The sequence below is a fragment of the Dermacentor andersoni genome, chromosome 11 (genome assembly GCF_023375885.2).
Source record: "Dermacentor andersoni chromosome 11, qqDerAnde1_hic_scaffold, whole genome shotgun sequence".
Taxonomy (NCBI): Eukaryota; Metazoa; Arthropoda; class Arachnida; order Ixodida; family Ixodidae; genus Dermacentor; species Dermacentor andersoni.
The window spans coordinates 101259817-101273973 of record NC_092824.1 but is presented as its reverse complement, the minus strand read 5'-3'; the positions used below and the strand labels follow the sequence as shown (position 1 = coordinate 101273973).

Below are 14157 nucleotides of genomic sequence, written 5' to 3'. Positions count from 1 at the left end.
TTCATTGTTGATTTGATTGATATGTGGTGGTAATGGCGCAAGGGCCAGTTGTGGCGTCAGAGCGCCAGAACAATGTTAATAATGCTGTGAGATGGTGCTTTGTAATATGGTGTATGCAGCATGACTGTAAATGGGCCTAAAATGACCGCAATTTCCCTAAAAACTATGCAATAAAGCTATGAGTATGTACACAGTTAGGCGAAAACCTTTAAGGGTCGACACTGATCGGGGATAAACCAGATGAGAACAGTGCCTGTGAATGATCATGCTATAGTCTAAAATGGTGTATACTTATGCAAGGCTGGAGGATATCGGTTGGCCTGCATGATAGTCATACATCTGCCGAATAAGGTGCAGTGAGACCGGCGGCAATAGTGAGATTATAGCAATCCCTCCATTCCATGTAAAAGAGAGGGCTGCAAACGTATATTAGTAGCGCTGTGTAGATATAATCTGCAATGTACCAACTACACTGAGGAATGCCATCGCTGTGCTTGTTTTAAAGAGTGGTTCTCTTCCAAGGCATAACGTAGGATTCAGGGGAATACATTCCTTATAAATTTGAGCAATATACTTCTTACTGTGATCTTCTAATTACTTGCCATTCTATTAGGACATGTTCTACAGTGAGCATTTTTCCACACCTGCTGCAAGTGGGGGGGGGGGGGGCAGGGTCATTTCCTGTGGGAATGTGAGTGCGTCCCGATTGTGTGTCCTTTCTCAGTCGATTGAATGCCACATCAATTTGCCTTGCTTTCTTTCCAATGGCCCAATTACCTATTAAGGGCTTTACCGAGTACCTTTTATTTTGCGTTTCTGTGTCCTACCCTTGCTGCCAGTATTCTTTCCATTTCATACGCCGAAAATGTTTTAGATCGAAGAATGCCACTGATACGTTGTTGCCCGCGGCTCCAGGGGGAATGGATGATGCATTACTGTCAGCGAGCACATTGCCTTCAATGCATTCATGCCAAGGCAACCGAAATAATGTTACGTGGTGGTTGGATAAATATACCATGCAAAGCTCAAAGTATAGTTCATTCAGTACAGGGTTTTTGTGCTTCTTTAAGGATTTCACTGGTTTTACCACGCTTAGCAAGTCTATAGCTTACAGATCTGCAAAGCCTTTGTTTTCTGATGTATTTCACAGTCGACATTATTGCAAGTTCTTCGGCAATAAAAATACTCATTTCTTGATTTAGAACCCCTGGTAACTCTAAAGACGACCCAACAGCGGCAAGGCACACTTTTGCAGGATATTTAGAAGTGTCCGTAAAATAATCAGGGTAGAGGTATTTTCCATGTTATTTAAGAAGTGACTGTATTGATGCCTCGGGAGCGTGTCGAGATACTGTAAGAAAATACGTGTCTCATTCCATGTGTGGCCACAGGTATGATGGTGTTGGGCACATCGGTGATATTATTCGATTCGAAAAAAGTGGGATGCCAAGGTTGTAAGTCAGTCTTCTGATACGCAGTGAGAAAGAAACTGTTGTCGCTGGTAACCTCAAAAACAGGGCAGTGGAAGAAAGGTCATTAATCACGCGGTGACACGGACGGTTAGGCCCCTCAGAAATGACCTTCAAGAAGTACAAGACGCTGCAATATGACCTACACATATTGAGCGACCACTTGTTTGCCTTAACATAGAGGTTGGGAACGAAGCTTGTTCTAAAAGTCCCAGCCACTAACCTGAGCCCTAAGTGATGGACAAGATCAAGCACCTTGAATGCGCTTGGCGCTGCAGACTGATATACGACTGATCCATAATCCAGGCGAGAACATATGAGACTCCTACAAAGACCTTATCACGTCATATACAGCTCTGTCACTTCCAGGTGAGGAGTGGATACAGGTGTTCATAGCAGCCTTAAACACGGCAAGAATAAAAAGACGGTTCATCGTTTCCACCTTTGCAATTCAAGGGCTTCCTTGTGGCTATAGATTTACGTTTATCGAAGGACTCGCAGCAGTGTGCCGAACTGGGTACATTTTCAAAATGGATACCAAGGGCATCAGCCTGACCTTCCAAGCTTTCCCCTCGATCATTCACCAAAGAAAATGTTTCAGTTGTTGACCATACAGTTTTCTCAATCTCTTCCATACTTTAGCTTCGTCCGTGTAAGAATTGATTCCTTAAAGGATGCTTTCTCAGCTTTCTCTGCGCGCTTGACGTAGTTTGTGCCGTCCTTTTGATTTGATTTGTCTAAAATTCGTGAAAGTTTCTGTCTTTGGTGTATGACACAAAAGGTCCCAAGCTTTATTTTGATCTTCCCGCGCATTTCTACATGCGCCATTCCATCAAGGAAATTGTTTCTTGGCTGCAGAGCCATGTGTCTGCTGCATACAGTTAATCACCACATCAATTATGACAACAGTAACAAATGAGACAGCATCATCCATACTTAAATTATTAATAGAATTGTGAGATACAGTATGCAAGTTCCCGATATTGTTCCCCCTCACTCTGCCTATCTAGCTTCCACCGAGGCGGAGAAGGATTATCTCCCAATTGTTCTGCAGTGTTAAGAACGATGCGATAGTGGTAATTTTCATATGGTGTTCTGATCCCTAACCACTAGAAATATGATAGAAATGAAGGAGACCCGATCCATAAGTATATTGCAGAGTACGTGTTGTGTCTATCACTGTAGAAAATAGACTCCTTCCTATTGAAGAGGTAGGTATGTACCTGTCGAGAGTAGAAAATATTCAATGACGAGATCTCTGGCATCGCACCGAAAGTCGCGCCAGACCGTATTGTTAGCATTAAAACTGTCAAGCAGCCCGTAGGGCTCAGACAGCTGAGATAAGAAGCTTTCAAAAACCATCCTATAAAGAGCAGAATGTTACGAGCCTAATAAGCAATCTCCCGTGGATTGCAACAACCTCAAAAGGAGTCGGTAATATCACCTCTTGACAGGCGATAAACTCAACAATTATCGCAACGCTCCTGGTGATGTGAGAGCACCATCACAGTCTTTCCTAAATATTACGAACTGCTTAAGACATTTATTATGCGATGAATTCAAATGTGTTTCTTGTACACACAGAGTCTTTGGCTGGAAGTGACAGATTCGACGTCATCTAGTTTATTGATAAAAGCTCGGACGTTCCATTGCGAAATTTGCACAGCCATAATAATTCAAAGTAAAATGAACGCTCTGTATAAAAACAAGATTTGTAACTTATACATCTGGGGTTTTCTTGTGGTTTAGTTGTTCGAGATTTTCCTTTTTTTTGGCGCGCTCAAGTGAGCCACGCAGCTCCCTCTGTGCAAGAGGCTTAGATGGGCCAGGAGAGGTATCCATAACCCCTTGCGAGACGATGTTTGTCCTTTCCCGGGGCACATGGGACGGTTTGCCAGACCTCACTGGATAGGCAGGGGCCTTGATGGCCACGGGCTTGGAGACCTGCTTGTCCCTCTCGGATGAAGGTGGAGCAGTGGCAGGAGCCACCACCGAGGGGGCAGAAGTAGCTGCTTCCGCCACACTGTGTGTGGCTCAGACAGCGGCGGCGCAGCCTCGACGCTCGCCGTATAAGCATAAGTTTTCCCAAAAGAAAATCACTTCCTTGCTTAATAAAATGAAACGTTCTCTTTCACTTTCGGAATGACGATCTTCTCTCTCTCCCACGCAGGGCAGGAGCGCGAATACGCAGGATGATCTCCATCACAGTTTGAACAATGCGGGTTAGATGTGCAACTTTCGGCTGCGTGTTCATTAGCACTACATTTTGTGCAGAAAATTCGGCCAGGGCAGCTTTGTGGCCTATGACCAAATTTCTGGCACTTGAAGCGCCTTCGGGCATTAGGAATGTATGGTCTAACGCGTATTTTTGCGACGCCTGCTTAGATATACTCAGAATATACTAGAGCCAAAGGTGAGGATTAAGTGCTTTGCCGGTATTTATTGGTTGTTGCACTTTATGTTGATTCGCTACACATGGAAGCATTTTTATCTTTCCATTCCTCAAGAAGTTCATTTTTGATGAGATTCAAGGGGTAACTGCCAGTTGGTTACAGTTGTAGGTGTACCGCAAAAAGATGCGAGGTTATTCAGCTTGTCGTACTGGGCCTTGTTTTGAACTTCTAGGAGAAGGGCTGCACTGGCCATTTGAGTGGCTTTTTAATCTGCTACGATTTTATCCATAAGACCCTTCGCCACCAGGAAAAGTGAAAATAATCTTGCTGCCATTCCTGGGCATTCAGCGTGGACAATATAAAACTTTGGAAAATTGTCAATGTTGTTTGTGGAAAACTGGAAGCTGTAACCGATTTGCCGCCTTTTAGAGAAAGAATGAGCGGGGAGGCGTGGAAACGATGTTGATTCCATGAAAGATTATTTGATTTCGGTAACGCCGCCACCCCCCGACCGCCCATTCCAACAAGGGAACCATACGAGACCCAGAAGACTCGCAGACCCTAACTATACGCAAAAACCATAATTTAACATAGCATTCCTAAGGTTGTATAGCATACACGAGGTCAACACTTGCTGCCGCAGAAATTGGAAGTAAAAGGAAGGGACGAGAAGACAGGAAAGATCTAAAAGGAGAGAGAAAGACGAAGGTTGGAGAGAGGTGAGAGACAGGAAAAGGCGACTACCGATTTCTCCCGAGTGGGTCAGTCCGGGGGTGCGGTCTACGTGAAGCAAAGGCCAAAGAGGTCTGTTGCCTCCACCAAGGGTCCATAAAGGTACATACAAGCAATGATCATTGACTCAACCTCCCCGATCCCCTTTTCACCTGACACGGCTAAGCTGCGCACGGTTAGACGTGGGAGGGTCCAACTCGCGTGTGCTCGGGGGCGCAACACACAAACACCAGCTGACACAGACGCCGCAGCAGACTACATCAATGTTAACCACTCCTGCGGAGACTGCCAAAAGGCAGCAGTATTACACAAATAAAAATGAATACAAATATTTTTTCGGTAAAAAAAAACTTTAGTAGAAGGAGACAGCGTTCAAATGCGAAGAGAGCTCTTGATTGATTCTTCTTGGAAGTGCTTTTGTACACGAACTATACTGTAGTATTGTTTTCAAATGGCAGCGGAAGCTGAGCTTTCGTTATAGTTATTTCAAACAGTGGCACTGCTCTGAGACACAACATTTCGTAAAATAATGGCAATGTACGTGAGCACCCTTATCTGTACAGCGGCAACCGGCTGATTGCTCTCAGATAGACGCTTGTGGCCAGATCTTGCCGGTGTGTATCACAAAAGATTGCTACTCTAAACTTCCATCGTGTTGCGAACTACGGCCAAGCGCATCCAGATTCCAGAAACTAAAGGGACGCTTCGCACAGTGAGTTTTGTGCGTTACATAATAGATGAATGATTTTGGTGCCAAGATGTGCCACGCAATTTTAGTATTTTCGCTGCTTACCTCGGAATATCCGCTAGCAACAGTGTTTGAGCAATAATTGTATTTTTTTATGTGGCACCATTCTCTAGCAACAATACAAAGGTTGCCGTATATGAGATAGAACGAAAACACCTATTTTACCACTTCCATATAAGCAAACTCGAAGAAGTCTAGCTTTCGCGCAAGGTACAACATAATAGAAAAGGACGGCCTTGCTCTCGGACAACGAATGCCACCGATGAGCTTCACGCTCTGGTTTAGCACTGAAATATTGACAAATAGAATTTAGGTACGAAAGCAGTTGCTAAAAAAAGGTGACCTTGCGAATACATTGGCTGTACGCAAGTGAAAGCTAGAACGTTAGATCAACCATCTGTGCTCTCCTACGCAACATGCTCATAGTGGACCCTTACAAAACATTATTTCCTTTCCCGTGAGGTTTTGATCGTTTTATGCATTTTTGCTCATTGTATGTAAATTTAAATTTATCACTGTTTCTGCACAGCTTCTCGTTTCTCGTGCCACCTGGGCATTTCTTTTCGCCTCCTCTTTTATTTGTTCCGCAGTATAAAAAAAGCAGACAGTACTTGAGAGAAGGCACTTGCTCACATTATTCCATGATAATAGGAGGAATAGTAACAGACCGAGTCATGCAGTGCACAGAACTGCAAACAGATAAGCTTTTCGGGGACCACAGTGGGCGTCAAAGAAATTCAAGGTAACTCTATTTTGGCAGCGGACTACAAGTACTGATAAGATATAGACTTTCCTTTATAAGCACAGCATGGGTGCGATTAACGCAGTGTCTGGCGCGAAGTACATTATCTGATGGTAATTATCACTATATCATTCTTACTGCTATTTGACTAGCGATCGGAGGTGTTTAGTTGTGTCATGTCTCGCCATGCTAGCTTGGTTTCTCATTTTCTTCCATGTCAGCAGTTATTATATTTTTGCAAAATCTCTTCTTTTCTCATTACGTCAGCAATTGTCAGTTTATGCTTAGGGAAGAACCTTTTTTAAGAACGATGCCTGCTGAAGAGTTTATCTAAGCTTTCTTTTTGGTTCTTCAATTTCAACATCTCGTGAGCACCGCTGTTCCAAACTCGATGCTTCTTCGGCGTCCCATGACATCACTGTTGAGGTAACTGTTTTTACAGTGGGCCATAGGAGGTTTTCGACACGGAATGCTCGGCTTGGACCATCGGAAAAGCTACACCGGGCCATGATGAATTTTATGACACTTTTTACCTCAGTGTATTTTGCTAGTTTTTTTTTTTAGCTTTTCCGCCCGTACCGTGGTGTTTGATGTACCAAATTTAAATAGTTGTGCGAGTCATTTCCAAATCGCTTTTCTACGTTCTCCTATGCTTTCAATCAGCCCATAACATTTAATTTCCCGTAAAAAAGCTACGCTTCCATCTTTTACTCAATGCTGCATATACGATAAGGGACGTGACATCAACATACTGCATGTTTTTTTTTTTTTTTTTTTTTTTGCTCATTACATCTAGAAGAAGCTATGCAAGTCCAAAATCTCGCAAGCCTGGGGTTTCTGCTAGGATGGGCATTCTGTGTTCTTACAGATCCAGTGAAAGACACTCAACATAAAGGCAAGTTGAAAAGCTTTTGCACCCTACTCCCGTAAAGTCAGTAGCGGTAATTCCTGCCATGAGCCCATGCTTATTTGTCCTACGCTTTCAGTCATGCGATGTGTCGATAGCAACTGATAGCAAGAAAAGAGAAACGCATTCGAGTGGAGGGGAGATTCATTGAAGCAGAGGATATGCTGAGATTAGAGAACTTGCTGGAGTAAGATGCGGCCGGCTGAAGCAAAACAGGAAAAACTGTAGATCACAGAATTGAATTGAGCTCTAGGATATTACATGCCAAAACCATGATTTGATTATAAGGCGTGTTCGAAGTGGGGTACTCCGAATTGGTTGTGACCACCAGGGGATGTTGAACGTGCCTCCAATGCACGGCACACGCGCGTTTTTGCATTTCGCTTCTATCAACATCAGGCCGCCGCGGGCGGGACGAGATCACAAAGCTGTTCGTCCTACAGATGGCATAGGAATGTTGATAGTGATGATGATGTTTGGCACGAATTGTGTATAAAACACGGCCTAACTTATTCAATAAAGGAAGGATAATTTATCATAAGCCCTATCACCAGCAAGAGTACACATATTAGTGCTCATATAATGCAAGTTGATGCAGTGGCGGCCTGACTTCCTACCTTGATTATCCATGTGCCACCTGCAAGGCTGTTTAGCTATCGTCTCCAAATGACGTAACAACAAATCTGCTCATCAAGATAGATAGTGTGGTACTTTTGATTTGAAAGCTTGGTAACGAACAAAATATATACGTTTAGAAATGAAAGCAACTAATATCCCCCAAAACAAACAAGAGCAAGAATATTTGATCCCATCAACAATACGTTTCGAACAGATACGGGCATGCCTTCTGTTACCAACCAACAAATCAAGAATTTTATGTGCTTAAGCGAAGGTGTTCCAATGCGTAAACTTCAACCATTGCACTTTACCAGTAGACACTTTTGTGTGCCAGTAATACCGTAGAGAGGAATGTCACCGTTGTGTTGAAGGTGAGACGAGAGCAATGGAAATCTTTCTCGACTATGGTCTGTCTCCTTGCACCAAATTTTCACACAAGACAAACAAAAACATAGCCCGTGTAATCGTGCTGTGACGTGCTCCAAACGCGAAGCGAAAAGCCTATGAATATCTCAAACTTCCAGATTATCTTTTGATGATCCCTGCTTCCCCGCCAGTGCTATCTAACATACTAAATCCAGAAATGCGCGGTAAACGTAATCAGCATAGCCTCGTATTGAAGGGGTCAGCTAGTTACAATATAACACATAAGTTTACTTTCCCAATACCTTTTCACAAAAAGTCGAGTTTTGGTGATGACACAGGGCACAGAAGAAAACCTTTGAAGTGACTTGACCGGGCATGTTGCCCATTTTGAACACAGCCTAGATGGAATTGCCCAGATATCGAAATGTACTCGAACTTTCGAATATCACAAAGAGTTGCCGTTTAACTGCACAAAGGCAAGTGCAGAAAATAAAGAAAATTTCTCCCAGCTGAGCAATAAAACTTAGGAATTTTTTACTTTTGAACCCAGGAAGAGAATCATCGTTACATTATTTACTCTCAATGCCACTGTTCATCTGGGTACCTCCCATACGAGTCTCACGTATCCACCTACCACCTGCATGTTCTTTCACATTGCCGTAAACTCGTCGCCGCATTGGTTAACACATGGTACGGGCTTGCGCAAGCAAGCCAGACCTTGCACCTATAACACATAACACCACGCGGCAATTGGAGGCAATTCTGTCCAGCTACGACTCGATAGACGAGCTAACCTGGTCCATCCACCGAGCGAAAAGGGCAGCTGATTCCGTTTGACTGGCGGGAGCACCCATTACAGAGTGGAGGAGCCATCTACACCTCTGTGCTCTTTTGTATAAAGTTAATTTTCTCTCTCTCACACGGCGCTGTAGGTGACTGGAGAGACGTTGTATTCCTTGACTGGCACCATGTGGCACCATGTCGAAAACCGCTCTGCACTTTTCCTATTTCGGTGAAAATCCAGACACCCACACCAATACTAAATTCCGGACATGAAGAAAAGAAAGAATAGTAACTTCATTTTTCGCCCGATCAGCCCTAAATTTATAACATCACACACTTATATTGTGAAGTGAACATCCACAAAAACAGACCCTCTTCAAACCAAACCCGAAAGTGCATGGACCTTACGATTGTTACTCCCGCCCCTGCGACTCTGCTCTTTCCACTTAAAAACGGAATGCCTTAGGATACCGCGATCACGTGATTATTTCAAGCCTACAGCAAGTGCGAGATCTGTGTTCTCGTTTCGCAGGAGGGGGATCCCAACGCTTTCTTTGGTCGCGAATCAACGGAGCACGCTCGGTTAGGGGTCCCGTGACCACGCTGCACCACATGTTTAATTTTTAAGCGTGTTGGGAGTTTTACCTTCTTGCACTGAACTTTTGAACACATAATAGCGCTTTATTTTTGACCGATGACATTTTTGACATCATCGGCACTCTCGAAGCATCAGTCCAAATTTTTGTACGATATGAATTTTCTTCTTAATTGGCGGTAGCAATTTGACGCCTGTCCAATGACTTTTCTTTTTTCGAGGGAAATGACATCAAGTGAAATAGTCATTCCTGTCTCTGTGAGAGAGCGCATATTTAGCCGCACGGGGAACTAGTCCTGCAAATTATCGGTTATCCATCAAGTGAAAGATATTACCTTTCAGAGATTACCAGGGTGGTTCACTTTTTTAGGAATGTAGCAAAAACAAATTTCAACAGAGTCCTGTCTGAGCCACGAAAATATCGCTACACGTGCTTGCCTTTTTAATGTGTCCAATTTTTTTCCTTTAGTAACCTACAAGGTCTGTGACACACCTGTGTGCGTCGAGCGAGGTAATGTATTTTCCACTATCATAAAATTCATGTGTTCCTAGATAAGATCACCATCATTACCTAAGCTAAGCCACTAACTCTGATAAGCCTGATCAAAATGACAGATTCTGGATTAGCTCTTCCGCACTGTTTTCCGGCATTGGCTCATCTTTTCTTTTCCTCTCCTTGTTCGCAACATCAGTTCAATGTCGCTTTCGTAAATCGAAGTTTATTCTCTGGTGACAACCCTTTGCAATAATTCAAGTCTCTTTTAGGATGTTTTCTAATCAATGCAATATTCTTTCGTCGCAACATTTGCTAAGGGGTCAGCAGTTGAAGCACTAACATGACGAAAACATTTTTCATTCCCAAATTTTGCTGAAAATTGGGTGATGGGACGACATTCCCCAAACCAAGTGCTCGATCGCGTGCGTTCCAAAATCCATCGTTATCCTTAGTATTAGGCCGAGCCATCTGCCTCTACGGTTTGTATTTAAATTTATTCAGCATACCAGCAGCTGGACTGTTAACCAATTATTCGCAAAATTTTATTTACTCCATCCCAGTTGCCAGCAATTTTAGGTGAAATTCTGTTAAGCATGTATGTCGTATCTTTCACATGGTACACTGAGTTTGATGTCACAAAAATGCCGATTAAAGCACGAAAAACGTAATGCAAAGCCCAGAGTTACTTTTTTAAAGCTGGGTGGTAGTTTTATTTCCACATGTGAAGTCTTTTTGACCACAAGTAATAGTCAAGAATCTGTTCCACATCAAAGAAAATCGGTACAGCGTTTGCGCATAATATGGCTAAACCACTTCAATAAGCCAGCAAGAATTCACAGAAACCCGATCAATGACAAACAATTTTCCTAGTGTGGGTAGACTTACTTAAGCTCGGCATGGAACACCCTCTGTTTATTGACATAGATTCGTGCCAAATCACTGCAACATACATTCACGTTATTTATTATTATACTCCCAAATGAAGATTTCATACATGGTGTGTGCTTTTACAACACCCCCTGGCACAGCCCGGCTGATCAATGAGTCTCTCAATGTGTCCGTCGACCCATGCACCGACTTCTACTCATACGCCTGCGGCGGATGGATGTCAAAACACAAGATACCAGAGAGCAAGCCGGCGACGGGAAGTTTCACCCTCCTTGACGATGAACTCAGAGAGACAGTCAGAGGTAGGACATCTAGTTATTACATCGTATTTATTGCGAAGCTAAAGCTGGTTTTATGATCCCACATGGTGACCAACCCACATGTTCCAAAGAACAAGACACGCTGAAAACAATGCTTTCAAAACAATAAAATCACTACGCGTGTCCACGTCCCTCCTCCTCTTTCCCTTACAATTCAAGGTTTCTATGTCCACTCGCGGGAAGTCAGACAGGAATAACACCTGCGATTATAAGCAGGTGTTAGACATACGCCTGACCACGAAGGCTAGCATATATCATGAGTAGCAGCGAAGCAAAACAACTCGTGGGTTCTTTGTGCCATTGTTCTGTCTGCATCATGATGGCGTTGCGGATGACGCTGGATACATAGCAAACTGCGTCTTTGGACAAAGATTAAGGACACGTACAACAAAGCTGCCTTTCTAAATAAAACACATCTACAACTTTCACTATCAGTAAGCATCACTATAGTTTTTTCGTAAGATTCTCTTGCCTCCCATAGAGAAGAAGACATGATACATGCAGCCAAGGAACACGAAAACAATCAAGCACTCCATGATGAGGCGCAAACACTTGTGGTAAAAATAATTGTAGTTAAGACTGGTGAGAAAAGTGGTGCTTCGTGGCATTCAAGTGCGTAGCGCCAGTGACTACGGCTAGTTACCCAATACATATGTGTCTCCTGCCGGCGACGCTATGGCCAGCACAAATGGGGCGACGGCACTATGTGTCGTGGTTGTGGTATTGTGTGGTGCGAGAACATAATCACAGATGGCGCGCTAGGTGACGCCGTAGGGCAGAGCAAGGTAATTGATAGACACATGCGCGCAAAAACTGTTCGTCGTGAGAGAACGGCTACCGTACTTAAATGAAAATCAGCATCGGCACCGGGTAATAAACTGCGCACCGAGTTCGCCTACCATAGCATTTGCCTCAGCCACACAGACATCACGTTTGAAAACACGGGAACAGAGCTTGGCGGCAATTTTCTGCTGACTGCCGTGTCAATTATCGACAACAAAGCTAACATTAAAAACATCGCTTTTTTTGCGAACCACAATTGATTTTCGACGCGCACTGTAAGCAAAACCAAATAAACAGTGTGTTCATTTAGCCATATTTTTTGCTCTCAGACTAGCCATTTCAAGTACTTTTCAGCAAGTGATGGGTGACAATGAGTTTTATCTTGCGGCTTTCAGGTGGTGCCTCAGTCTAATTATTATCCACAAAATGTACGCGTGCCTAGTGCGCGATGCCAAACTTTCGAAATTGTTTCGTTGAGTAACTCTGCTTCTTGCATGGACACATACTTATGCACCCCTTGAAGGCCACCGGCCACAGAATGCGGGTGGGAAGAGAGGCTCGGTTGTTCATCGCGGACATCACTGCTCATATGACGGGCACACAGGCGAGGAAGAACGTCTGAGCACCTGTGTGAGGACCGGAGTGTAGTGATGGGTCGGTACTATAGACACACAGGTGCACGCATGGTATAGTGAAGAATAGTAGACTTATGCTAATGTAAATGAAAAAAAAACTTCTCGGAAAATTCTCGCGAATCAAATTACGGGGAAACAGCTGGTGGATGCAACTGTGTGCCGCCCGTGTCCCCAGAATTTTCAACTCCAGACTTGCTCCTTAAAAAGCTAAAGGGTGCGTCAATTTTTCAATATTATTTTGAATTCGTTGAGTTCCCTTTAATTTTCTTCCAGCACGTGTGATGTGAAGAAATCATTGCGTGCAAGCGCAATTGTTTAGTTATTATTAACGTAATATATTTCACGCAGTTGAACGAAGAAGGGAAAGCAGTATCGATTTAGCGAACTGTTTTTTGCAATATGAAGAAAAACTTGTTGCTTTTGATCGAGTGCAGGTACTTCTTGCTAGAAAAATCAAACAGCATTATCGCTCTTCTAAACAAACCTCGGCTGCCGCTTCTTTCACCTGCCATTTCAAAAGACTGCTCCGTCATGAAGAACCACAAGGAGAATGCGCTTCCCCATTATAACTATGTTACTAAATTGTGAATATATACAATTAGATTTAAATGGTCTAGATTTCAAGACAATTTAAATTAAAAATAACCGTGCTAAATATTACTTGAGAACGAGACCGCCTTGTGCAGCCGCTGCATCCTACGTTTATATTGAAGAATATAATGCGCACACCAGGATATATTATTTTATTATATGCTGCTTCCATAATTTCTACAACAACGAAGGCCATTTCGAAGCTTCAGAACTGCACGGAACGCAATGAGTTTCGTTCATGCCTTGACCATTGTGGGTGAGACTGGCTAATTTTTAAAGAGAGATTTAGGAACAGCGATTTCTGTTCTTTCTTGCGCAGATATTTTAGGGAACATGACCCTTGTCTGTGAGAACCAGAATATAACGGATAAGGCGGCCGTTGTCTACAACGCTTGCGTGGGTGAGTAAACGTTCCATGCATTAGACACAGGTACCTTTCTCCTTTTCCCTGCATCATTTCATATATAACTTTGGCGAAATTCTGACACATTCAGAGTGCGCGCAGCCAATTCATTGAGGTATATTGTGAGCAGCGAAGACATTACGTCGCTTTTTCTTTAGAGGCACGACTCCACAACACTACAATAGTTTCCGACAAAGGTTTGTTATGGAACTATCGAAGAATTCCCAAAATGAATGAAGACCGAATCTTTTTTTTTTATCGTTTTATCATGAATCGTTTTTAGCCATGTACTGTTACTCTAGTTTAAAATATGATGAGTACAAATGCATAAGTCCTGATACCCAAGCTCCACTACGAAACGTCACCGGCTTCCCAGATATGCTCTCATACCATCACCTTATTGACACGTGCACCTGTCCTGTCCGTGTACTGTAGACCCTTCGGTCTGCATCGGCCCAGTTGGACACAGATGGCACCTGCCATCCAGTGAATGTCCAAAAGCCGCTACAGCTTCTTAGTTTGTGCTAAAGATACAACCTTCTCCTTCACAAAAGTTCACTTCGGTGCTCCACACACGCGCTCATCCTTCCGCCTGCGTCAGACCTTCCCGGCACCTTAACTCACTGAGAAACTTAACTCATTATGTAATCATCCTCTCTCTGTTCTAAGGCCGCAGATTTGTTGGCAA

The 14157-nt window shown here is 43.4% G+C and overlaps 1 protein-coding gene across 1 annotated transcript in view; it reads left to right on the top strand.

The window, feature by feature from the left end:
* Nucleotides 1-5183: 5183 nt before the first annotated feature.
* Nucleotides 5184-14157, top strand: part of LOC126539168 (neprilysin-1-like) — a 37391-nt gene continuing 28417 nt past the window's right edge. The window contains exons 1-5 of the mRNA XM_050185918.2: nt 5184-5208; nt 6881-6979; nt 9823-9864; nt 10878-11039; nt 13386-13466. Coding sequence (XP_050041875.2) covers nt 6889-6979; nt 9823-9864; nt 10878-11039; nt 13386-13466 — 376 coding nt within the window. The 5' untranslated portion in view covers nt 5184-5208; nt 6881-6888. The remainder of the gene's footprint in view (nt 5209-6880; nt 6980-9822; nt 9865-10877; nt 11040-13385; nt 13467-14157) is intronic.